A 27,917-nucleotide genomic window follows, 5' to 3' on the forward strand; every position below is an offset into this window, starting at 1 on the left:
GCAATATAATAAAATGTAAAACAATTTTTTATACCATTTGAAGATATTTATACAAAGAAAATTGATAACTTATTAATGGTAACTTTAAATTTAGGGTGTAATATACTAATTTAACCTTCAAAAGAGGAAAAAAAAAACTGATTTCTTCCCAACCGTGTATTATTAAAGTATAACTTATTAGTCATTCATATTTCCTTTCAAATAATATTCAATATACACAAGTAACTAATTCAAATATGCATATTTTCATACTATTATAAGTAACTATATCCAATATAATAATTAGAAGCACAAAAAATTGCTTTACCCCACATAGATATAATGCAATGAAAAAGATACCTAATTAATTATAATGTAAGAGATTAAAATATCTACAAATATAAAATATGTCGGAGGTGCATACCAATTTTAGATTTATGCAGAGAGGCAGCAACAATAAATGACTAGCAAGTGAAATTGTCACACTAACAATTATTTAGGCAAGAAATGTGACACTTATACTTACTCAGCATCAACACAAATCTTTGACAGCATGTATTCCAGTAGGTATTTCTATTGAGACAAATTATGGTCATAACAAGCAATTTCATCACTCCCATTTAAGACAAAGACATGCTGAAGGAGCTTTTAAAGGATACACCTGATTAGTTGATGAAAAGAAAGTCTCAACTTGCAACAAATCTAGATATGCAAAACATGAAGACGCACAAATTACAATTTGTGATACAATTGCTACTTACTTGTGCTTCTTCTCAACTAATCAAATTCTATACTAGTCTCTCCATATTATTCTGAACTATAATATTAGATTTAAAAATGTCATTTACAGAAATGTTTAATAAGTAGAATCTTACAAATAATAAAAAACATAAACACAAAATCTAAAACTTTAATGTATGTAAAATTTAATAAAGGTAATAAGACATAGTAAAAGTACATTGAAATTCTTCATATTTCTTGCAATTAATTGTTTTACTCACTACAACAAAAAATAATTTGGACTTTTAACCACAAAAAATGCGTAAAAAATAATGAAACAAAATTTGATGAGATACCATATTAATAATTATGTAAGATATTAAAATACATATAAATTATATATACATATATTTTTAATAGAATTTTCTTTATATAAAACTATAAATATTAATAATAGATAAGGTTAATATAAAATATAGTACAACGTAATATATTAACTCCGTAAACAAACAAAGATTAAATATATCTTTAAAACAAATTAAAATGTATACTTATTCAATATCATAACTTCCTTCTTAATGTTGATTTGACAGAAAACTGGACACGACGGATCAAAACTGGAATTTCAACAAGCACTGACCTGGAAATCGTAATAATTCTCAGGCCAGCATGGTTGAAAATTCAGTCGATGAAGGAGCCTTCTCTCTACATTTAAGGATGCATCACAATAACTGATGATCATAACAACCTGGAAGAAAACTAAAAGCATTGCAACTGGATAAACAAAACATGAAGCACAAATTGTGATACAACAGAACTTGTTCTTTTCGATTATTGATTCATGAACCCTTAATATTATTCAAAATTTTAATATTAATTTAAAAATATCATTTATAGTAGTAATGTTATTCTTGCATCATCAAACAAATAATGAAGTATGTAAGCATAAAAACTTTAGCACATGTAATCCAAATTTCAAAAACTAGCAATATAATAAAATCTACATTTTAAATTACCAAGTCCATGATTAATTCCAAGAATTTTTCAAAACTTTACAAAACACAACACTCTGACAAAAACACAACAGCAAATTTAAAAAAGCATTATAATAACATTAATTGAAATGATTGGTATAGCCAAAACTGTTGTAATTTGCATCCTCAGTTGATTTTTAATTTAAAAAACAGAATAAATAAAGAGTTGAAGCAATAAAATAGCTGAAAAATACAAAAGCAATTAATTTCTTTTTTGCAAAATTATATTCTAAAAATACTTTTCTTGCTCATTGATAAGGAAAGAAATACTTGATTTTTCAGTTCTAATTTTAGAATAAAAAAAATAAAAAAATTGCCAATGACCGGCTTGCTTCAACTTGCTAAATCAAGGAAAGTTGATAACTTCTTATTGGTAACTTTAAGTTTAGGGTGTAACATACTATTAATTTAACCTTTTATTCAAAAGAGAAAAAAAGGGGCTTCTTTTCAACTTTGTATTGTTAAAGTATAACTTATTAGTCATTCATATTTCCTTTCAAATAATAAATAATATTCAAGAAAATTCAATTCACTCACTAATTCCAATATACTTCCATTCCATTATAACCAATATAATAAATAGGAGCACAAAAAATTGCTTGAATAAAAAAAAAAACTCTACCAACTCCACATAAATATAATTTAATGAGAAAGATACCTAATTAATTATAATGCAAGAGATCAAAATATGTACAAATAAAAAATATGTAGGAGGTACATACCTGTGAACAACTTTATTGAGTTGATCTGTCTAAAGATCTATGAGGATAAGCAACAGTACAACATACTAATTATAGAGTTATGCAGTGAGGTAGCAACAACAAATGACTAGTTAGTGAAATAGTTACACTAAGGAGTATTTTGCCAAGCAATGTGACACTTATACTTACCCAGCATCAGCACAAATCTTTAATAACAGATATTCTTGTAGGTATTTCTTTTCCTACAAATTATGGTCATAACGTGCAATTTCATCGCTTCAACGTAAGACATAAAGATACACTGGGGCTGGTGAACGAGATTTTAAAGGATAGGAATTTACCTATCTTATTAGTTCATGAAAAGATATTCTTAACAATTGCTTACATTATGGAGAGCTATAAAACGCATTCGCCATTTTCACCACGCTCAAAAAAAATCGGGCATCCAAGCTCTTGGCGATAGAATTAGTTTGGCAATCACCCATTTCAGCTGATCGCCTAAGTCTAGGGTTATAAAATAGGCGGGCATTCAAGACAGTGCGAGAAAAAAATATAAATAGTTTGTAGTAAATGAAAAATTTAATTTCAAATTAAAATCTAAATAAGTTAATTTAAATTGTTATTAATTTGTTAATATGAATTATATTCTAAAGAAATATAATAATTTTATATGCATTTGAAATAAAAATTAAATTATGTGTACAAATTGTTTTGCACATAAATGTGATACATATAGAATAAAATTTCTTGATTATAGTATGCATGCTCATAATTTATGTAATAGTTTAGACAATCTAAAAGAATAATAAGAGCAGTAATTGTGAACGAAAATGATAAATATTATCTAAAATTCAAAATAAGAATTTTTCTGTTTCTTTACAGATTCATATTTAGAATTTCTTTTTAACATAAGTTTATAATAAAATTGAAACAAAACTATTTTGAATATGATTTAAGAACTCTCCCCTGTTATGAAGAAAATTCAATACAAAAGCTTCCTATCAAAATAAAATTTAATTAATATATTTTCTAGAAAAAAAATCTCTTTGTATTATGTCTCTGAAATAAACGTAAATCAACTCATTTAAATTTAAGAAATTTCATTACTAAACTGCGTTGCTAATTTTAGACAATCTAACTAAAGATTTCTGGAAACATGGAAAAACTTTGATAAATGAAAATTTTTTCTTTTGGTTTATGATTTTCAAAAATACATAAATTTTACACATAAAGGAAAACAAACTATGTAATTTAAATTCTAAATCTTTGCATTTTCAGGAAATTTAGTATGATCTCTTAATATTAACAAAATCTCATGATTTTTTAAAATATAATGCTTTTAAAACATACACTTATATCATAAATCTTTAATTAATAAGAATTACCTGTAAATAAAATTTTCATGATGACAAAATATAAAATCCAGCTCAATCAAATCTAGAAAATGGCTTTGAAAAATAATTTTGTTTATGATATGACAGGAAACTATAAATGCAAAATAACTGATTTCAGTAGTGATGTAGTTGCAATATATGGGTAGCAAGTAAAAATATCCAAGGCATTTTGAATTAATTGAGCAAATGGTGCAGCTCTTAGCATTCGAAAGAACATTGGAGATAATATAGTAAATTTACAATTAAAAATATGACTTACCTAGCGAATTCGTTTCATTGCTTAATCATTCCGAGTACGTCCAGCTCAAACATTTTCGCCATTTTCAATCACGTTCAAAAAGCGGGCATCCAAGCAGTTGGCGATAGATTTCGTTTGGCAATCACCCATTTCAGCTGATCGCCAAAGTTTAGGGTTATAAGAGGGCGGTCAGCCAAGACAGTGCGTAGATAAAGCAAGAATGATTCCTTGAAATTTAATGATTGATTCAAATAAGCTAGTTGCAACCGTGGTTACACACAAAATTGGAAATTGGTAAATATAAATGTTTCCAAATTGGCATCATAATAAAGATCGGTGTGTCTGTAAATTTGGAATGACAGATAGAGAAAGTTTTATAAATTATTAAGCATTATAGTTATTATTAGTGGTAAAAATCTTACTTATATAATGAGATTTTTAAATCTTTAGATATATTTTCAGATTGTATTATTTAAACCCTGTTTTCTAAGAAAGTGCCTCCCTAATCCATATTTGATTTACACTGTATCTCACATAGTTTCGAAATTAATATTTGTTTTGATTTCACTCAATACTCTTGTCAATAGAAATGTGATGAATTAGCAGCTTAGTACATCCTGATCCTGAATTGCATGTACGAATTAAAATGATTTCTGAGTACCATTAACTACTAAATTTAAGCGTGAAAACATGTTTTGATAACAATAGAGAGCAACATATCTTTATTGAAGATCTTGAATAAAATGAGTTTTTAAAAAATCATTTATTAGATATCTTCTGTTCATTACTAATTTAAAGATAAATCTTTTGTTCATTTTTTGAATTTAAACATTATTTATAAAATGGAATGAAAATTACTATTAATTATAAATATTTGCTCCTTACAGGTTTGGTGTAGTTTAGCTTTATATAAATGAATTTTAGACACTACACTTAGAATTTCATATTTAAACAATGCCTGGACTAGAAAAAATACATTTAGAAGATGCCTTAGAAGATAATCCTCAGGTATACAAATAAGAGTTTTTCTTTATTATCTTTACTATCTTTATATCATCAATAGGTAGATTGTAATATTATCTGTGTCATGATCAACGTTAAAATGATCTCCAAGTTCCGCGCAGTGGCATTTTAGAAGCTAACAAAGACATCATAAGAAACCAGCTCAACATCAACTTGTATGTTATTTTTATAATTTTGGAAATTAAAATCCATTTAGCAATTGTAGTTGGTTCGACAGATCATGATTCAGAAATATCCTCAATTATATTAAGCAATTGTTATATCTGTATTGTTTTTGATAGAAAATCATGTAGAATACGAAATATATCATTGTTAAACTATTCATTAATCAAATAAGTAGTAACATTAACATTTAACTATAGTAACATTTATAGTTAAATTTATAATTTTGCACATTTGTTAAATAAAATATGTTTTTGTAGCTTTGTTTTAGCTCATCATTTCACAAAATTTTCAATTTAAATTTTACTGATTATTTTTATTACTTAAGTATCAATGATCAGCTATAGTAATTTTTTATTTATAGAAATCTTATGATGTCTCATTAAATCTCAAGTTTGTATAGACCTCATCAGATAATACTTCTTTGCAATAAAATTGTGTAAAAAAGTCAGAATTTTTTTAAATGTGAAAATTTGTAGGAAATACTGTCGAAAAATGATTGAAACTCCATATAGATTATTAATAGTAATAACTGAGCAATGATTGGCATCAAGATTTTTAAAAACAAAGTGAAATATTGTTGCAATAATCACCAAAAAATTGTTCATACATTACATATATTTACGGTGGAATCCGCTCGAGTTTTGAGCAACAAAGTGAAATGATATGTGATTTAAGATTTTCAAAGATCTTTCTGAAAATTCTACAGAAAGGAAAACCATTCCCAAATTAAAAATAATTTTGCAAAAACTCTAATGTTCTGCAACAATGTCCCTTTGTTGTTATGATTCTGCCATGGGGTTAATTAGTAGGATAAACGACGGAAATGATAGAAGCAGTGGTGATATTAATTTGATGGAGGTCAAATCATTCTAACACGATACAATTAAACGATAAGGTAATAGAAGATAAATATTAAAAAATGATTCAATTTTATCTTCTATCATTCTATTTTTTTTACTGTTTTTAATAAAATTTAATTTTATCAAAAAGTTTTACTCTCGAAAGTTTATAATAACTATCAACTGTTTTTATAATAAATATAATGATCTTACAGTTTTTTTTTATATACTTTTGAATTTATTTTCAAGATAGATAAATATATTAAAATGTATAAAATAGAAAGAAAAAAAAAGTAAAATTACGGGAAGTTTATGCTCTGGGCATTCCTTTTTTTACTTATTAAGCTATTGCAATTTTTTTTTTAATTCTCAAAATAATAATTTATGTTTATTTTATCAAGTAGTAGTATTTAATTTACGCTGCACTTGAGCGGCACAGTAGGCTATCGGCAATGGTCAGAGAAACATTCATGAGGATAATCTAAAGATATGCCATCTCAACTTTGATCCTCTGCAGCGGTAATGGATCTTCCCCTGCTATGATTACCGAACAACCTGCGTGCCATTTATTCTTGTAGCAAACAAAATGTAATGAAATCAGCACACTGAAGAAAGTCTGTGTTTCCTACCTTCTTTTCTAATAACTGACAATACAACCAGGAACTTGTTTAAAAAAATTTGAGTGCGTACATTTATTGCAGTAGGCAATTGTTAAGATAATCGGGATGATATCCACATCTGTACCTGTGCCAAGATAGTCACCAAGAATTGGGGAAAGCCAGACTGTAGCTAGAAAAACTAAAGGAAAGAAAAAGGAATGTGTTAGTACGAGTAATGCCCAGTGTCACTCTTGCAATTGCTGTTGACTTGAACAGGCACAAATATGGCAATAGTGTTAGACAGTCAGGTAAAAATAGAAAAAAAATTATAAAGTGGTATTTAATATGTAGGTATTAAACTTATAACTGTTAAAATTATTACCAGAAAAAAAAATTGAATATTTGTCTGTCTTTTAATCGTGGATGATTCTTTTATGGATGGATTTATTCACAGGATCTGTCCCTATGACTCTTGGAATTAAAATTGTTTTGGAGACTAATTGAAGTCATGAGAGAAAACAAACATAATTGCTGGAGTTTGTTATTAAAATTTAACTACCTATGAGATTTGTGCACCCTCTCTTCCGGGCTACACCTGTTCAATATATAAATATTGTAAAAAGGCACAAGAGAAGAATACACCAATTTCATAAATTAACTTGACAAACTGTATCCTTCTTAATTTGCTTAAAACATATTTTTGTTATTATGATATTTTCATTGAAATATTTAGTTTCAGTTGTAATCAAGTAGCCTAATTTGTTTCTCTGCAGACACGGTCTATGGTTTCGCTGTTTGAACAAGATGCTGACTTATTAAGAGAGTATGTTGAAGTATTACGATCACATTGTGAAAAAGTTCTTAATGCTCAAGTAACATAATCCCTTCTTTTGACTTTTAAATTAAGTAGTATTTTGAAAAATATATACTGATATTTTCCTACATGCTTAAATTTTTCTTCCTTAGAAAGAGCTGGCATCTGCAACTTCAAGTTTATCCCAACATCTTAGAGCTTATGAAAACCAAGTATGACTTTTTTAAGAAATTTATGTGAATTAGATTTTTATATTTTCAACTATGATTCTTTATTTACTGTGTCTTTTGTCTTTGACAGCGTTTTCCTCTAGACACTGATCCTGATAGCGTGCTCAAAACAACTTTAAAAGAATTTGCTGACACATTAGATGAAGTAAGTTATTTAGTATATTATAAATTCTAAAATTTTGATATGTTGTTGCTTTTATTTTATTTTTTATAATTAATAACATAGTTCTATTTTCGTTATATATTTGTTAGGTTTCTTGTAAATACATAAATAAATATATCCAGGAAATTATTTTCTGAGATTGGGGTGCAAAACCTTTTTTGAAGAGAAACATGAAAAAAAAAACTGTTTTCAGGAGCTGCAATGAGTTAAGCTTTTGTATTAATTAGAATATTTATTACTCAGCCTTATTAAAACAAAATGAATATTTGTCTTAAAGATTAGAAGACAAATTATTTGAATAATTGGAAGAAATCTCTACCAGTAAAGTGGAATTTTGGAATTTTTCTTTCTGCATATCTCAGATATCATTAGTTTGGTAACACCAGTATCTGATTTATTATTATATATCATTTCCTGATGTTTATATTTTGATATATTTAGAATATATCATCGAATAGAGTAGAGTAGGAAGAGAGTTGAGTCTTAGACTCAACTTTCGACACTAGAGAGTTGAGTCTTAGCATTCTGCACCTCAAATTTGCTTCCATAAGTAGAACTTTAAAAAAAGTATTTGAAGCTTTGCACCTTTTGTCTTATGAACTTAAGTAAAAAACGGCTTTATGCTGACTCAGTGGAAAAATTATTTTTAATATTTATTTTTTTAATGTATATAAATTACATACATTTCTCCAGTTTTTAAAAAAATATCTAGCCTTTTTTTAAAAAAATATTTGTTTCAAAAGTTTTTTGGTTAAAAAAAACTAAAAAATTTTTTTAAATTTAATTTTCTTTTTAACCCCTAATTGCAGAGTAAAATTTACGTGATTCACTCCCCAGTGCCACCGTTTTTCGCTCAAGTGCACTTTCTTACTTTTAGTGGGGGCAAAAAGATGCACTCGTTGCAATTTAAGAACAGTTTACTTTTACGAGACAAGAAAAAGGAAAGAAAGAAAATACAAAATTTAAATTAAATAATAAAAATACAATATAAAAGATGCTAAAACTTAGTTGTTGTAGGATAAATACTGAAACATGGTTGGACACATAAACCAACATCACATTCATTGCACTGATAGCGGGATTCACGACAAATTTTTTCTTGAACAAACAGCACATTTTCGTGATGCATTTGAAGACGTTGATGGAAAGAATAAAAAGCACCAAATACGCACGGGAAATGAAAGAGAAAAAAGAATAAACCCGACCTTACTCAAAAAGAGACAAGCAAACCAATAATATGATATCTCTTTTCCATAACATCCTTTTCCCATTCCCCCTCCTCCGAAATTAGTAATACATTTGCAAAGCAAACACTTTCAAGGTCATTCTACTGCATTCTGAAGTAGGGGGGGGGTAGTTCTATTTATAGCAGCGCAATGCAAAGCATCGTATTTCGGGAAAGCATATATATACGCCTGCGGCAGTTAACGCATCGTCTGGCCGCGACGTATATATACGCCTGCGGCAGTTGAGGGGATAAATAATTAAATTTTTGGAGGAGGATTAAAATTTTTTTGAAGAAGATAAAATTTTTGAAAGAGAAATTCTTCAAAAATTGTTTCTTTATAAGTTTTGTGCTCATAAAAATTTATTAGTTGCATTATTAGAGATAATTATACAATGGAGTACTAAATATTTTCTTTATATAATATTCAATTTTATAAGAAATCTTGCTTCAAATGGTTGATATTCTGCAACTCTATTTCTGTGAAATGATTTGTTGTTATAAATGTAAAAGTGATAGCATAGATGATAAGATAAAAAATTAACCTACTATTATAAATTTCTTTAAACTTTCTTTTTTACTTTTCAATTGAATCATGGCTTTTTTAATCTCTCTCAACAGATTCTGCAATGCATACTCACATTTACTATACGTTACTGACATTATTTTGTAATAAGTTTTGAATAAAAACCTTCACACACCATTACTATTTATAGCTTTTATTAACTTGTTTATTTCTTTAATCTACAATTTATTTTTACACCATGTATCCTTTGATGATTCTGGACATAAAATATTACCATCTAACTTCCTTACTAACTAACATCGTAAGCAGTTTTTTTTATATCATTCCTCAAGAAAAAAAAAAAAAAAATGAGAGGAAAGGAAATGGTGAAAAAAGATAAACATCTAAAGAAATTTGCCCAATGGGATTTATCATGTGAGGAATAAGGAATATGTTTAAGAATATGATCTTGAGCTATTTATTATAATAGAATGTTTTTCAAAAAAATTAATAAGTATTGAAAAATATTATACTTGCAAAGAAATTATTTACTTGTTAATTCAGTATTAAAAAATGCTAGTTACAAAAATTTGAGGCTATTTATTATAATTTTTATTTATTTTCATTAGATATTTTTTATAATTTCAGGTTAGCTCTTTACAACAAGTTTGTGCTGCACAGTTAGGAGATGGGATGCTTTATCCAATCAACCGATTTATTGATGCTGATTTGTCTGGTAATAAAACTAATATTAAAATGACATACATTCATTTATGTACATGTTTATTTGTCATAATTTGTACTGAAATTTTAATTTGGACAAACTTAGTAACACAATTTTTTTCCTTTTACTAAATTGTATTTTTCTGCAGTTTCTTTAGAAATGTTAGCAGGAAGCTTCTCTTGATTCATTCTGGCATTTCCATAATAAAAATTCATTTCTTGTTAACTTTTCAGTTTTGGGATGATAAATTTTTTTCTTCTTTTATTTCTTTGTCATCTTGATTTTAAGCTTATAAATATTGAAACAGTGGAAAAAATATAAGAAAAATCTATTTTACTAATTGACTTGCAGATGATTGGAGTTTTTTTTTTTTTATCAGGAAAGGTTATTTTTAAAAAATATAAAGGTAACTATTTTAAATTTACCTGGTTTTAATTTTTCAATGACTTTAATTTTAAATAATTAAAAAGGGTTAACTTTATACCTTTAATTAAGATATTTCTCTAATTTTGTAATTTGCAGACTCCAAAATTTGTTAAGGTTTCAACAGTTGTACAGATGTTATTTCTTGTTGAACTCAGTAAATAAATTTAAATTCAAGTGGATCTTTCCTTTTCAATTCATAAATAAATATTTTTTCTATTTAATAGTTGATTTTATTTATTTTGTTATTAAAGCTTTAAAATAAATTAATGTACTGTACTTAACTGTACATCTATCATCATCTCTAATATTTAAACCTGTAATGATTTTTTTTTTTTAAGTGAGTCAAGTAAAAAAAATTTATTTGAAATTGTTTTGAATTTTAGACAATGAATGCCTATTTGTTTTGTTTGAAAATAAATGGAAAAGTGCAATATTTTAGATTATTTTATTGTGATCTTATAAAATTTTTTGCTTGTTTAAATTTTTATTCTAAATATAACATTTGCTAAAGCATATTTTATATATTAAAAATAATCACAATTGTCAAATAAAATGTATGTAATAAAAATAAAATGTTTATAAGTAATGAAATCTTTTTTATGCTTGTAGATATCTTTACAATGATGGAAATTTTTGCATCTGCCTCCAATGGTACGTTTCTTTTCATTAATCGTTAGATGAGTTCAATATCAAGCCTGCATGTAAAGGTATTTTTTTTTCTTTTTCAGAAATGGAGCAGTCTGTTACGAAATTCTGTAAGTGTTCTAAAAAAAGAGACAGTGAGAAAGTCAGACAAGAAGTCAATGAAGAAGTCTACATGGCTACAAAAAAATATCACCAAGTACATTCTTATAAATTGCATTCTTTTGCTTTAATTTAGTCTACTAGGTTTCCCTAAATGCCCAATGACTTTAAAAACCTTCTAGAGAAAAATGGTAGGCGAGAAATGATCATGAAATATATGGTTTGCTATGTTTTGTTTAGGAAACTTGGTAATTTATTTGCACTAAATTTTAAAACTAAATGCACTGTTTCCTGGTTACACTGTTGGTTGCACATAATTGTCTGTGTTTGATTTTCTTTAATAAATTTTAATATAATCTTTGGTTTTCCGATATTTAGTAGTTTCTATTTGTATATTAAATTGTCTAGTTGTAAAATTATCATTGGGGAATATTGGCAATATTTTTCCTGTTTTATTTTTTAAGTGTAACTAAATCCAGTTTAAATTATGTATCAAATTTAACTGTTATTAATAAAAGTGTAATTTCTATAATATGCTACATATCAGTTTTTATAAATTTCTTGTGCATCTAATAGATTGTTTATTACATTTAAAATTTTATTAAACAAACGATGGAATCTCTAAATCACCCGTATTGATATCTATTGTATTGCTCATATCAGAGCAGATAATAATGGTGAAAGGAGAAAGTTTGATTCTGTAATAGTGTGTGAATTATGATAAAATAGGAAAAGAGCATAAAAATGAATAATAATAATAATAATAATAAAAAAAAATCAAACCTATTAGCAACTATGAAATTTATTTTACGCAAAGTAGTTGATTCAATTATTTTAAGATATATTATTTTTTTCTTTTATTAAATTAAATTTGTTTGCAATTTATAAATTGAAGCAATAATATGCATAATAAAATAAATTTCTTGATTTAATTTTTTGTAACACCAAATTCTAATTTTTAACAGAAACTCATTTTTGTTGCAATTTGCCTCTTAAAGCTTTCAAAATTATTGTACAATTTTTTTTAACAATTTTATTTTCAGACTGCTTTACACTATTACGCCAGTATGAATGCTTTGCAGTACAAACGTAAAATTGCATTGCTAGAGCCAATACTGGGATATCTTCATGCTATTCGATCAACATTCTCGGTTGGTCAAGAAACAGTTAATACTCCAGAATTGGAAACTTTTTTGACAAATATAGGAACTAGTATACAGGGGTATGTTGTTCCTTAAATTTCTTAAAGGTTTTAAGAAATTTTTCATTTTGATTTATTCCTTAAAAAGGAATAAAAAATATTATGTTACTAGAAGCGAATTGTATTTCATTCTTTTATTAATTAATACTAAAAATGACATTAAAATTGCCTATTTTCAAATTTCAACTTGCAAAATGTTTAAATTTTAATAAGTTCCGTGAATTTTTTATTATCAGATGTATAACCATGTGCTCATAACAATTAATAAAGACAATGGTGCAGTTGTAACAAAATTTGTCCTTTTTACAGAAATTTGAAAACTTAAATTTTTTTTTTGAAAGCAATTACTTTTCTAGCATTAATATATAATCATTGACAACAAATATTATTGCTTTATTATTTGTTATATAATAGTATTAAATATTTAAACCCAATTCTAATTATGAATCGTAAAATTTAGTATGATGCATATTGTTTTTAAATTAAAAGTCATATTTGTTTCAAAATGTTAATTATTTCTATCAGATCTAAACTATTAGTTTTCTTTATTGAATAGTAAATTTATTATAACTTAAGTAATGTACCATTTCAATTATATTACATGGTTTTAGTCGATATTATTGCTGTAAAAGGATTGCTATAATGCAGATTATTTCATTGTAGGGTACAGACAGAGATGGGACTTGAAACTCAAAAAACTGTTGAGTTGATCGATACTATCGAGCAGCAAAGTAAACATTTATATTACGCAGAACCTCCTTCTGATATGCCATATATTCCCCCTAATACTGGTCTCTCGCAAAAGAATGGATATTTGTTTTTGAAAACGTATGATTTTTTTGTATTTATGATTGAGTATTCTGTTTATATATATATATATATATATATATATATATATATATATATTGTTTTTAATTAAATTGTTATTTTGTTTTTAACAAAATATATATATTTTGTTTTTTAAATTTCTTTTTTTTTAAATGCTACTATAAATTTTACATCATAATTTTATTATTTTTTAGCCAAATTGATTAATCTAACTTTTGTAAAATGTTTGCAGATCAAAACATTTACCCTTTCATGCATGAATTTTTAATTTCAGTTATAAAAAGTATTTAGATATGCTTCAAACCCATTTAGTTTTTCAGAATTGTGGTGTAATAATTTATTTTTGGAAATTTTATTGTCCTGTATAATCAGAAATTAATGTAGTCTTGTAATGTAATGAGTAATGTAATGAGTCTTGGTATGATGTAAATGTAGTATATTTTATCAATATAATTTTAATCACGGTAAAACTGAATATTCAAACTTTATTTATAAGGTATAAGAAGATATGTAATAATTCCAACCTTTCCTGTATTTTAATACACCCTCCAAAATAAATAAACAAAATATCAGATTTCCACTTGTTTGTTTAATCCTGCAACGACTTTCAAAGAAATCTTATTCTTTTAACTGTCTTGAGTGGCCTGCCACCTGGTGTAGTTTTCAAAATCTGTTTGAAGACTCCAAATGAGGACTACATACGAATTTAAGCACAAATGTTTATGCATAAATAATCATTATAAAACAAAAATATATAAGTCCTTATATGAGGCCCATACGATTGAGAGGGTTAATGGCTCATAAGTTGGAGCATCACAGCTTATTTTTCATGAGGTTCATTTAGGTAAAAGATAAACACTTTGATTAATGCAGATCTCTACACATATTTGACTTCACTATAGTTGATATTAGTGCATTACTTTAATTAGAAAATAATAAAATATGCATTTAATTGAAAATGGATATATATTTTTCTATAGATTTTTTAAACTTTCCTTTTAATGCCTCTCTCACAATGTATTAATTCTTTTTGAACTACATTATTAGCTTAATGTTTTATATAAATGTATTTAAATGTTTATTTTAGTTTATTAATATAATACCCACCACTATTTTTATAAATTTAAATATAATTTGTGTCTAGATGTTTTTATTTTTTAAACAAAATTTTGTTATTTTCCCTCCAGTCCTTTTTCTCTTATACTTTTTTAAGTCTTTATAATTTTTATATTTAAAAAAAAAAATGGAAGGATTGTTTAAAAAATACATACTTTGAAAAAGTGAAAGATACTGTAACTTTTATTATCTAATTATAAAGGGTTATCAAAATTCATGCAAGCTTTACATTTTCCATCATTCGTGCAATAAAGTGTTGCCGATAATAGAAAAAAGCCATCTGATAGTTCAAGTTAATTAAAAATAGAACATTTCAAAAAAGAACAACATGTTTTTATTGTTGTGCAAAACTGTTTAATCTTAAGTTCACTATAAAATATTGAAAGCTGGCAATGACTAACATTACAAATGTGATATTTTTCCTTGCGATTTTTCTATATTTTGTTGTAGATTGAAGATAGTGCTCAAATGTAGCATTAAAACTTATATTATTTTAACTATTGAAACGCATGATTTATGAATTTTTACATTGACTTTTATAATAATTTTTACAAAATTTAAATATGTAGAAAATATTCCTAATTTTTAATTTCAGACATGTTTTTGATTAAACAAGTTTTTGATTTGGGACATTCTGAAAAAATATTTAATTCTAAAAAAGGAACAAAACTTTTTAGTTTACTCAAACTTTGTTTTAATTATTATTATTATTATTTTCTTTTTGGTACTTTTCAGAAAATTCGCTGGAATGGTTACCAAATGGGAACATGTGTTTGTATATACATTGGGTAGTAAATTGATGACTATGTCAAAAGGCGATGTAAGTATATTGCTACTTTCTCTGTATTTTTTTATAGTCTATTATGTCAGTGTCATAAATATCTTTATAATTTTAGCTTGCCGGTAGTGTTCTATTGGAACTCGACAAAACTGCAACAACAGTGCCACTTGAAAATGAAGATCGACGTAATGTTTTCCAAGTCACTAATGGAAAAAAGTGAGATTGCATTTATGTTAATATATTGTTATTTATTATTATTTTGGCTATGATGTTAGGGATTAAAATTGCAGAGATTCTATTATACTATTTTCTTTTTGACTAAAAAAATTGCTGTGAAATTTTATAAAAATTTGTGTCAATTTTGGCCAATTTGATTATACAGTGGGTGATCGGTTAACGAACAGATCGGTTAACGAACAAATCGGTTAACGAACACTTTCACGAAAGATTTTTGTGTTCGGATAACGAACACTTTCAAGAAAGATTTTTTGTGTTCGGACAACGAACACATATTCGGATAATGAACAAAACGAATTCTAACGAATACTTCTCGGCCTGAAAAAAAATTAATATTAAACATTTGTTATCATTTTGCATACAAAATAAGATCACTGAAAGGAGAAATGTTTAAAGCATGCTTAGTATTAATAATTACTAAATGAAACTTGAATTAACAATGACTTTAAAGGTCATTCAATAATTATTATTATGAGGAGCTGAAGGAGTAACGAAAATCACAACTGTGAAGCAAAGAAGTGCCATCCATGATAAAATGGAGAGGTTGCTTTTAATTTGGATAAATGAACGGGAACGAGATGTAACTAGTATGCCTCATTCAAGAGAAGGCTAGAGAAAATTTTGAGAAATTGAAAGAACAAACTCCAGGTTCGTCATCAGAGGAGTTAGAAATCAAGGCTACCACTGACTGGTTTACAAAGTTTAAAAGAAGGTCCGGAATTAAACATGTATTAATGCGTGGTGAGTCTGCTAGTGCAAATAAAGAAGCAGCTGAGAAGTACTGTCTCAAATTTCAAGAATTCATTGAAACAGAAGGGTATCGTCCACAACAAATATTTAATTGTGATGAAACTGGTTTGTTTTGGAAGTGCATGCCGAACCGTACTTACATCACGAAAGATGAGAAAAGCTCTCCTGGGCATAAACCTATGAAAGACCGATTGACGTTACTTTTAGGAGCTAACGCTAGTGGTGATATGAAGATTAAACCACTTCTCGTTCACCACTCTGAGAATCCCAGAGCATTAAAAAAAATTCCATAATTAAGAGCAAACTGCCAGTAATTGTGGAGATCGAAACAGAGGGCATGGGTCACGCAGTATCTTTTCAAAGAATGGCTATTTAAAGTTTGCTCCCCGAGCATCAAGGACTACCTTGATGTCAATGATTTACCGTTGAAAGCACTACTGCTATTGGACAATGCGCCAGGACACCCAAAAGATCTTGAAGATAATTTGTTGACAGACTTTCCTTGCTGGCAGTTCAGTTTTTACCTCCGAATATGACTTCTCTGATTCAGCCGATGGATCAGGAGATTATTGCGGCTTTCAAGAAATTTACACTCGCGCTCTGTTTCGTCGGTGTTTTGAAGCAAGCCAATTCTTCTCAACAATGACTTTAAAAAAGTTTTGGAAAGAAAAATTTGACATTCTTGAAGCTATTCGTATCATTCAAAAGGCGTGGTCAGAAGTCACACAGTGACAGTTGATTGAACGAAGGATGGACACAGCGGAAGCTGTGTCCATCCTTCGTTCAAGGAGACGGAGGTGATCAGGGAGACACCCCTGAAATTATGGATGAAATTTTGACAACTGCTAGAGATCTGGAATTGGAGGTGAACGAAGAAGACATAGAAGAGCTCATAAGGGGACATGAAGATGAACTGACGACAGAAGAACTCCAAGAAATTTAGAATGAAGGACACCAAGAAACACAGCAAAATGTGTCTCCTTCTGAACAAGAGGAAGACGAAAGAGAACCAATGCCGACATCTGCCATTAAAGATCTTTTGAAAAAGTGGGAGGATGTCAGAGCAATGGTCTTAGAATGGCACCCAAACCAAGCTGATGTTAGTAACTTTGGGGATCTTTACAACGACAATGCTATTAATTACTTCCGGAAAATCCTGAAAAGGAGAGAAAGGCAATCGACATTGGACATGTTCTTCAACTCCCCATAAGCAAATAATGAAAAGGACTGATTAATATGCAAGACTATATGTATGTATTATTTTTTAAAAAACTTACAAAGAAATTCCGCATTTTTTAAAATTTAATTTTTAGGGTCTCCAGAACGAATTAATCGATTTCACATAGAAGTCTATGGTGAATCGATGATCGGTTAACGAACAATTCGGATAGTGAACATAGTCTTAGAACGGATTATGTTCGTTAACCAATCACCCACTGTAATTATTTTTTTATTAATATTTCTTTATGTGCCTTATTTTATTTTATTGTATAACCGCCAATGAATAGTTGACCCAATTCTGAGTTCACAACTATCAATGTTCATCTCTAAAGCCTGTAATTTTGAACCCAACCCAGAAGACTAGAGAACTCTTGGATCAAGCATTGAGGGAAATTTGCTTTTGTGGGGGTCTTTTTTCATGGAATTAATCCACATTTGCGTTACATGGAGACCACAAAATCTCCCATGGTTAGCCTGATTGCAAGGGGTTTATAACCCATGATTCGCCTACCTTTGAGGATATTTTATGTCAGCACTGTGGTCAATGTGAGCTGGAAGCAGAATTCGTATCAACCAGTCACCACTGGGATTCTAACCAGGACCACCTCATTGGGTGCTCTATCCCCTGAGCCACCGCTGCTTATATGTGCCTTATTTGATACAAAATGTATTTTAAAGTTTTAGTTTAATTTAAAGTTTTTAATTAATTTTTAGCTAACGATAAATAAGGGAAAACTAAAAAATAAAACTGAACTCAGTGGTGCGACAGGCAATGGAAGCAATGCTGTGCTTATCCCAGTTTTTTTTACTTAGGGTTCTGGGGTGCTAGAGCAGGTTTTTCGATTCTGTGACCAGCTGAATGCAGAACTCCTGTGTTCAGTCCTCAAGCATGCTTGTTATTTATTTACCCACTAACTGAAGGGATGAAAGTTGAGTCAACTTTGCTTAGTCAGAGAATAGAACCCTTAACCTGTTACATAGGAACACAACGCACTTCCACACGGCCTCCGGGCCAGTAAATGTAAACTAATATGTTAAAGTGAAAAATTTACCGAATTTAAAATTAATGCATTTTTTCGTCCAGTTTATCCAGTTGTGATTATTGAATTCATATTTGCAATCTGGGAGTGATCTAAGGTCAAAAAATTTTGAGGAACAAAATATGATAAAAATATATATTTTAACTAGAGTAAAAATAAATTCAAAATTTTTTATTTGCTCTTGATGTACAAACATATACATCTATGTGCTCTTAATGTTGATTTAAGAATTTATTTTAGATTTTATGTTGTATGAAAGATTTAGTTTCAGATTTTATGCCATTATCATTGTTAATTATTATCATTAAATTTCTAGTTAAAATTTAGTTGGTTTCTATATTTGATAATATTCATTTCAGTAATATATTTACTGAACATAAGTTTTTTTGTTTTTTGTGCTCATACCAAGCAAGTTTTCATAATTCTTCCATATCCTTGAATTATTTATTATTATCAATTCCCAGTTTGTCTGTAGTAAATATAAGTGATCAGAGTGTTCTTCTTTGGAAAAAATTACAGAAAAACTATGCTCAATCTAGTCTCACTAATTTTTAATATGAGAAAGAGGAAGATTTAATAGTTACAAAAAATTAGCAATAATAAAAAATATTTTACAATAATCTTAGGTTTTACATTTGCTTAGCAGTAGTTTTTCTAATCATTTAAAGAGAAAAATATATGAAGAAAATACATAAAAAGATAATTAAGGCAAAAATCAATAAATTTATTTATCCAATCATATTTTGCCTATTTTATGCATTATTTTTTGTATAACCCCAAAGAATTATGTGAATAACAGTATTTTCTCTAAATATAGGAAGTTGTACCTAATGTATTTTAAGTATTAGTTTATTCTTCTTTCTAAATTTTCGGATTTAAAAACGTTTTTAAAATTTTTTATTTAGATTTTGATTGAATATCTCTTGAGTGATGCTCGAACTACTTAGTTTAAAAAATCAATAACGCTACAGAAATTATTCTATAAATTCCTCAATGACATTGGAAAAATATCATATGATGTTATTTTTCCAAAACATATCTATGTAAATTTTTCCTAACTGTATATGTCTTGTGTTTTACTATTTTTCTTTTGATTTAAATTACACTATAATTGATAAGGTATATTGAAGCTTTTATGTTTTTTTTTAAATTAAAGATCTGTTGTGTTACAAGCTTTAAATGCCAGGGAACGAGACGAGTGGATTTCCTCCATTCATAATATTGCTAAGGACATTGTAGCTAACAGATCATTGACTAGACAATGCTCTAAGGACAGGTCTTCTAGAGTAAGAAGATTTTGTATTGGTATTAGTTTTTTTAAAAAATTAATTGCTTTGTTAACTATTTAAATTTTTACCTTTTCTTCACTCAGTTATTGTTACATTTTATTGTTTTCCTGTTTTACAATCCCCAATTTTACAAAATAAACGAAATAAGTTACAGGAAAAGCAGTTCAGCTAGTGCAATGTTTCCAACTGGCAGCCGGCGGGCCTCATCTGGCCTGCGAAGCTTTTCTTTGTGGCCCGCGAACCAAAATATATTAGTTGTCATTTTTTTGCAGACAATTTTCGTAGAAAAACTGTATGGGTTTTAAATATTTTAAGTTTTATGTCTTAACAATTTGATATCTGTTTCACATTAATTGTTCAATATAGGTGCACATTCGAGTTATTGTAGCCAGAATATCTTAATTTGCAATTAAATATTTTTAAAAATCTACTTCTTATTTTAATTTGTAGTTCAATACTTTTGTTTTGTACAACCTAATAAAAATCTGACAGTAATATTTAACTTTCCTTCAAGCATAAAAGAGTCCTATATAAGATTTTGATAAAGTTGTAACCCGCCATTTGACTGGTGTTTTTAATTGCGGCCCCCGGCCTCGTGATAGTTGGAAACCCCTGAGCTATTGCATTCTGACATAGTATCAGTTTTATAGGATTTTTATCTTTAAAAAATAAGTACTGGTGGTTATATAAACAGGCATCCGAAACACTGGGAAAAGTGAAATTCGATAAAAAAGATTGGGGAAAATATAACTTTCCCCCCAAACCTGGAATTCTCAGGTTTTTTTTGTCTTTCAAACCTTGCAAAGAACATAGTAAAAATTAAAAAAATTAATTAATTGTCAAGCAGACAATCAATTGGTAAGTTACTGAGATTCTTCTTTAATGCATTAGCATTTCCGTAGGTGAGAGAGAGTGTGATTTAAAAAACTCAATATTTATGTCTGCTAAGTTTAAGAGCAATATTTTGAAAACAGTAGTTGACTGCAATGAATTACAGACGTATTAACCATCTTATAGTTGGCCCGCGATTTCTCATGATTCCAGTACATTTGAAAATGCTTCATAAATTTATTTAAAAACGTGATATTTTTTTATTACTTTAGAAAAATTATATTTTATGTTCTCACTACTCAAAATTTGAAGCATAGTAAAATATCTTAATCAGTGATTTTTACATTAATGTTTTAAATTGGTGATGATTGAATATTTTAGAAAATCAGATTTTTTAAACAACTCAATTCAATTTATAATTCAATTTAAATCATTGACATTGTGGTACATATTGAATTTATTTTTTTAATAATTCTATCTATAATTTTTAAATGTAATCCTATATTACATAATGCTATGATTATGTTTATTTATTATTTAGTATCACAAATATAATTTTTATTAAATATAAATTTAGTTTAAATTTTGCTCTTTTTATTGAACCTAGAATTTTATTTTGATTGACATTGTCTTTTTTTTTAGTATAAACCTTGTAATAAATGTTGAAAAGTGTGAATTTCGAGTTGCGTAATTTTTATAGCAATTATATGATACTTTTACAAAGAGTATAATATTGTACTGTGAAATATTGTTAAATTGCCAAAAAATATTGTTAAATTTTATTAAATTTTTTTTTATAACTCCGTTTTTCTAGGTATTTAGTTTAATATAACCAATGGCTAAGACTGCAGGTTTGTTGCGGCGCGAATTTCCGCGAAATTGTCATCTTTTTTCCTAAAATCCGCAAATTTCTCAATATGGCTTGACTTGCTCGAAAATCGCTTAAAATTTGATTTTTCTTTTCATTTTTTATTTATTATTTTTATTAAACAAAATTTTTTATTTTCCTGGACCTTAAATTGAACATGTAAAATTGATTAGATATTTAGGGGAGTGAATCAATAGCAAAATGACATGAAAATAGTTCAGAGATAAGAGATAATCACAGTCTTGTCAACTAAGGTGGTCTTTCTACACTTAGGGAGGGTAATTACCTTCCTGAAGTCAGTAAGAGTACAAAAGAAATAGGAATCACAAAAGAGGGAAAATGTTATAAATAAAATCTTTGACAGAAAAATTACTATACATGCTATTGCACTGGGCAATGAAATTTCTACTGCCTTTCTACATATCCAGTTAATTTTTCCTAGGCGGCGCGGCTACTTGTGATTTCTTAAATATGGATCAGTTTCTTAGATGAAGGGGGGGACTAGTAGTTAGTAGGGACTTGCAACTAGTAGTTTGAATGTAGAATGTTTGCGTTTTCACAGCAATTACTTCTTACAAAGCAACGGTCAAGGAATTGCTCGTTGGTGAAGGAAAATTGATCGAGTTTTGGAAATCATGGACCGAACGCTCCAAAATTCAAAGTTTGTCGGTGCCTAAAAACAGCGTTGACGCAGAAAGATAGTTTTCTGAGTATAAAAATGTATTAAGTGATGAAAGACGAAGGATAAATGAGAATAATCTGACAATGTACAATACTTTGTACCAAAATTCTGTTCCTTTAGATAAAAATATTAATATTGCTTGAAATTCAAAGAAATACTTTTGTTGTGTATTTTTAAGCTATTTTCATTATTTGCGCAATTTCTGTCTTTTGCATCATTTATATAATTTTTTTTTTATGTTTAGAATTTGTGTAATTTTTAAAATTTCCTGCAATTTTTCCGCGCATTTGGGGTCTTTTTCCCCGCGACAAACTTGCAGCCCTACTAATGGCCAATATTACTTAATTACAGATATTTGATCATATTTATCAACATTAATTTAAAAAAAAAATTGGAAATAATTATGTGCTCATGTTTGAAAAATTTTTATTAAAATATTATGAAATAAAAAAGTTATAAAATTTATATTTATCAGTTACTAACTAGTATTTTAAAAACATGGTTGTTAAAAATAGAAATAAATGAATTTAATTGTTTCATTTAAAGTAATTAAGATGAACTTAATTATGGATAATTGGTATTATATTTATTATGAAATTACATTTAATAAGGTAGCTGAACTCTAGATTTTAATGAATTGTGAGAAAAAAAAGTTTCCAAACTATTATTTCAATATCCATTAAGTAAAAAAATATACTCTAAGATATTAAATTTAGCAAAAAGACTCAAAATAAATCTGAAAAAACTCTAAAAAATTAAATTTAGCAACGTGTAATTTGTTTTCACTTATGCATATTTAAATTTTAGCAAAATACAGTTGAAAAGTCTCTATCAGCTTCAAGTAACACTTCAAGTACTGAAGGGTAAGATAATTTATTTTTCAATAATAAATATATATAGTTTATTTTATTTTGAGATACTTTGGTAATGTTATTATTCGATTTAATTTTTCCTAATGATGATAAATTTAATGATGTTGATTAATAATGTTATTGCTTAGAAACCATAGATTTTATGTGTGATAATTTTCTATGGATGACTGGTAAACTATATGCTTTTATTGGCCCAATTATGATAAAATTCTAACTCATAAGAGTATTGTTCTTTAACACTGTAATTAATTAAAATACTTATGATTTTTTAGTATTCAGATTTTAAGCTTAAATACTAATACTGTTATGAAGTTTTTGTAAATGCTAATATAATTAAATAAGTTTTTTTATATGCTAATATATGCATATTAAAAGTTGCTGATTAATTGTCAATCTTAAAAAATGGTTATTTTATATATATATATATATATATATATATATATATATTATGGACTTTTGGACTTATTTTAATTTTTATTTATCAATTAAAAAGAAAGATATTTTTATTGGTATGCATTGAATTTTTAAAATTAATTTTATTCAAAACAAAATATTTAAAATCACGTTACTATCTCAATAAAAAATTATTCAATTAATTTGTTTTTTTCCCCCCATTCTTATAGTTCATTATGGTAAATAGTATTATAATATGAATCATTTATTAGTCGTAATTTGAAAATTCATAAATAAAAACATGTTTTTGAATTTTTTTTAAAAAAAAGAAGCTTTATTTCAATATTTTGAACTGATTGTAAGTATTTTCCTGGTATTTAAGTGTTATGCTGTTTAACATGTTAATTTATGTTCTATATTTTAGGGATGCTAAGTTAAATAATCCTGCAAGTTCTCCCTCTACTCCAGTTGAGAATCTTTTGTTGGAAACACCTATTCAGTTTGACTTATTTTCTCCCGCTGAGGACCGAGAACGATCACAATCTATGGATCCCCCTGAAGAGTTAGTATTATGCTTTTATCGATTATAAGTATTTTACTGCTTTGAATGCTAATATTATTTCTCACAACTAAGCTTTTCGATGTTTTGATGTTGATTAATTGTTTCTTAAACTGGTTTTATTTGTTTTAAGATTGGTATTTTTAATTATAAAACTAGTTGCTCAAAGCTTTTGCTCTCTTGTGGAAAATCTGTTATGTACAACATATGAAACACTTTATTAACAACTATCACTTTTTACCTTCTTAGCATTAAGCTTCTAAGCAAATTAGTTCAGAATATTTGCTGCATTGGAAAGCGTCAAAATAAAATTGTGGTTCGAATTTGTTCATTTAAAAAACAAAACAAACAGTTGTGGTTTTTTAAGTAGCACTGATATGTTTTAACTTTTCACAAATCAAACAAATAAGAAGTAATAAAGTAAGTAAATAAATAATTTGTTTGTTCATTAACAGAGAAAAAGGGTGCACTTATTTAATTCAATCAGTCAGACTGTTTGCTTCGAGTAATTTTAATAAATGAAAATGTTCTTAAATTCTTATTAGCTAACTGGCTACAGTTCTGAGTTTCGAAGAAAAAAAAAGACTTGACAATTACATAGAGGGAGTGTTAATTTAAGGAAAAACTTTTAAAACTATGTAAAATAGATTAGTATATAATAGGAAAATTTTTTAAGTATTTGCATAAAGAAAAATAATATGAAAAATGTAAAAATGTAATGAAATAGTTGGTTGATTAGTCCTGTGAATCACACATAGCCCGGTAATTAAAAATTTAATTTTGAAATTATGATGTTAGGACAATATATAAGATCCAGAGATATTTTAGAACACTTAAAACTTAGGGCTATGTATTCAACAGCTCTTTATGTTTGACGTTCTGCATCTTTATACTCTTTGTGGTGACTTTTAAAATGATATTTGAGATAATCGTTGTTGATGCCATAAACAGTATTTCAGATGATTTTGTAAGTTTGGTTTAAGTGATATAAAGATACTTTTTACATAACTAGTATCTCTGTTTATATTTTTATTGTTTAGTTATTAAAATTTATATTAAATAATTGATAAATATATTATTCCTAATAAATGCGTACCTATCCACATTACTGTAATTGAATCATATTTGGAATAAATATATTAAAATTAAAAAAAAACAAAACAGATACATAACCTCATTCAGTCAAGAACATGTTTTTATAAAACTTGACATTCGTTAAATATAATGTTTTATTAAAATCTCTTTACTAAATTAAATATAAATTAGCAGACGACTTACAAAGAAACATGGTATTTTGTAATTAAGAAAAGAAAATGATATGGAGTCCAAACAACAAAAGACATACAAACAACATAAGTCAAGGTCCTTGTAAGTTTACGAAATTTAAGCATTAATCACTCCATTTAAATAATTTTTTCATTGTCACCAAAATATTTTTCTAAAAATAATTTTGATTTTTCTTAGCTTCTACTTAATATAAACAATTTAAACTTTATATTTCACTATGGAAAAATAGAGTAATATAGTGTAAAGAAATTTATGACTCGTAATTCAAAATATTTTTTCATTCACTATTAAATTAAATAATAAAAAATAAATAGTTATTAAAAATTGTTTTTTGCAAGAAATTATCTTTGAGTAAATAAGTTTCATGAGTGGGTGCAATTTTTTTAAAAATTGCGCAGTTAGTTTTAAAATTGCACAATTAGTTTTAAAGATATTACCAAAAATGCAGAAAATGAAATTAACATTAAGGGGACCAAACTTTCTTCTGCTCTCCTGATTAATCTATTAGGACCACTATTTCCAGATTGAGGCTATCCCCCTCTATTTTGAGGGTCGGAAATCTAAGTATTTAATAAAAAAAGTATATGTTTATTCAGAGAAAGTGCATTTTTGTGTCTGATTTCGTAACTTAATTAAAAGTTAGCACTAAGTAATTAGCTTATTTGAAGTCACCCCCAGGAACCATTACAATTGGCACTTAGTACATGAAAATCCGATCATTAGAACAAAAGGTATTCAGGCTGATATCTTTTTTATTTTGCCCACTGTACACACCCCAGAGTGAGCTAGGAAGCTTTATAAAGTAGTTGCCAAATTTTCGGCGGTAATGTTCTCACTCATGTATAACATTATAAAGTTAAATCGTTTTGTTTATTTCTTTTTTTTGTTCAATAATAAACAGGGATGTGATTCTTCTGTGGATTCGCAGATTTCCGCTTTTTTTCCAGATTTTTCCATTTTTCCGCTAATTTCCGCGGATAATTTTTTTTGGACAAGTTAAAATATTTTATGAGGAATTTATATTTATTTACGATTTTCAAAGATAAACAGAAAATTCTAACTACGTCCTAGCTGCTAACGCTTTCGCATTTTTACTTATTCTAGCTATTCTCGACTTTTAATTACAGAAAATAAGATTTTCCGTATTTTTATCCGTACGCCGGATAGCTAATATTTTTGCAATTCAGACGTCGCTGCTTCCTGTTTTCTGGCGTGAAAGCAAACGAAAAAAAAAAACTTTTAGAGGTAGATTTGCGGAGAAAATATATATTTGCTCATTCAATTAGTCTTGTAAATTTTTATTCATTATGTCTAAACAAAAGAATTTTTGAACATTTCAGAAACCCCAAGTCCAGATTCTGCAAATATCTCGATTCTTTTTCACGCGATTTTAGTATCAATCATTGATTTTTGTATTTACCTGATTTAAAAGTTGTGCATTGCGATTCTTATTTACGCTATTTAAATATCGTACATTATGATTCTTATTTACGAGATTTTAAAATCCAATATCGCGTTTATATCGCATATATATATTTTTGCGCTTTTAAAACCTTATGTAGCGATTCGTATTCACGCTTACTTAAACTCCAATGTCGTGATTCGTTTTTGCGTTTGTAATATTAAACATTTTCGTATTTCGATTTTCGTATTTATATGTGCTTTAAAAATTAGACATTGGGATTCGCATTTGCTCGATTTAAAAATTATGCATCATTATTCTTTATTTACGTGATCTAAAAATTACGCATCATGATTTGTATTTTCGAATTTTTTAAATTCGATATAGAGCTTCATACTCACGTGATTGAAAAGCCTCATGTCGGGATTCATATCGGGATTCATATCCTCTCAATTTAAAATCATGCATGTGATTCATAGTCATATATTCATACAATTTTAAAATTAATCATCAGGATTTATAATCACATCATTTAGAAGTTTAAAAATCGCACTTTTTTTGTCAAATTTTTGCATACGTATAGATGCATACGTATAGATGCATACGTATAGATCCAAGAATGAATATATATATATATATATATATATATATATATATATATATATATACAGTGGCGTACGCAAGGGAGGGGTTTAGGGGTTTAAACACCCCCCTTGAGCTCAGACAAAATGGCAAAAATAAAATTTTTAGTAGAAATTATGCGAGCTATTATTTTTGAAGACCATATATTTTTTATCTGCCTTATGCCTACTTTTTTTTTCTCACGGTATTTCTCAGAATACTGAAAAAACATTAACTATAATAGGGTTGTACTTTTGAAACCAAATTCACGTGATACTGTTACGGACTGGTTCCTTTCTGTCCTACCAGTATAGTTTTCGAGACTGCCTGTCATTCGCGAGGTCTTTACGCGATGATTCTGGAATCCTAGACGTTCTGTCGTCTTTGAGACAATTCGAGAATTTTGGAGATGCGGT

The 27,917-nt window shown here is 27.5% G+C and overlaps 1 protein-coding gene across 3 annotated transcripts in view; it reads left to right on the plus strand.

Moving 5' to 3' along the window:
* The first annotated feature begins 4,346 nt into the window (after positions 1-4,346).
* Positions 4,347-27,917, plus strand: part of LOC107450243 (DCC-interacting protein 13-alpha) — a 36,710-nt gene continuing 13,139 nt past the window's right edge. For 2 of the 3 annotated variants that reach the window (XM_043049898.3, XM_043049900.3), the window contains exons 1-15: positions 4,347-4,475; positions 4,954-5,074; positions 7,466-7,564; positions 7,659-7,718; positions 7,807-7,881; positions 10,278-10,365; positions 11,389-11,430; positions 11,508-11,620; positions 12,567-12,745; positions 13,388-13,552; positions 15,404-15,488; positions 15,565-15,665; positions 19,854-19,983; positions 23,175-23,230; positions 24,057-24,194. In XM_043049898.3, coding sequence (XP_042905832.1) covers positions 5,021-5,074; positions 7,466-7,564; positions 7,659-7,718; positions 7,807-7,881; positions 10,278-10,365; positions 11,389-11,430; positions 11,508-11,620; positions 12,567-12,745; positions 13,388-13,552; positions 15,404-15,488; positions 15,565-15,665; positions 19,854-19,983; positions 23,175-23,230; positions 24,057-24,194 — 1,385 coding nt within the window. In that variant the 5' untranslated portion in view covers positions 4,347-4,475; positions 4,954-5,020. Of the gene's footprint in view, positions 4,701-4,953; positions 5,075-7,465; positions 7,565-7,658; positions 7,719-7,806; positions 7,882-10,277; positions 10,366-11,388; positions 11,431-11,507; positions 11,621-12,566; positions 12,746-13,387; positions 13,553-15,403; positions 15,489-15,564; positions 15,666-19,853; positions 19,984-23,174; positions 23,231-24,056; positions 24,195-27,917 lie in introns of all 3 variants that reach the window. The other variant, XM_043049899.3, reaches the window with a different exon arrangement.

This window comes from Parasteatoda tepidariorum, chromosome 8, assembly GCF_982258835.1.
Source record: "Parasteatoda tepidariorum strain Cologne lab strain chromosome 8, Ptep-v5.0, whole genome shotgun sequence".
Lineage (NCBI taxonomy): Eukaryota > Metazoa > Arthropoda > Arachnida > Araneae > Theridiidae > Parasteatoda > Parasteatoda tepidariorum.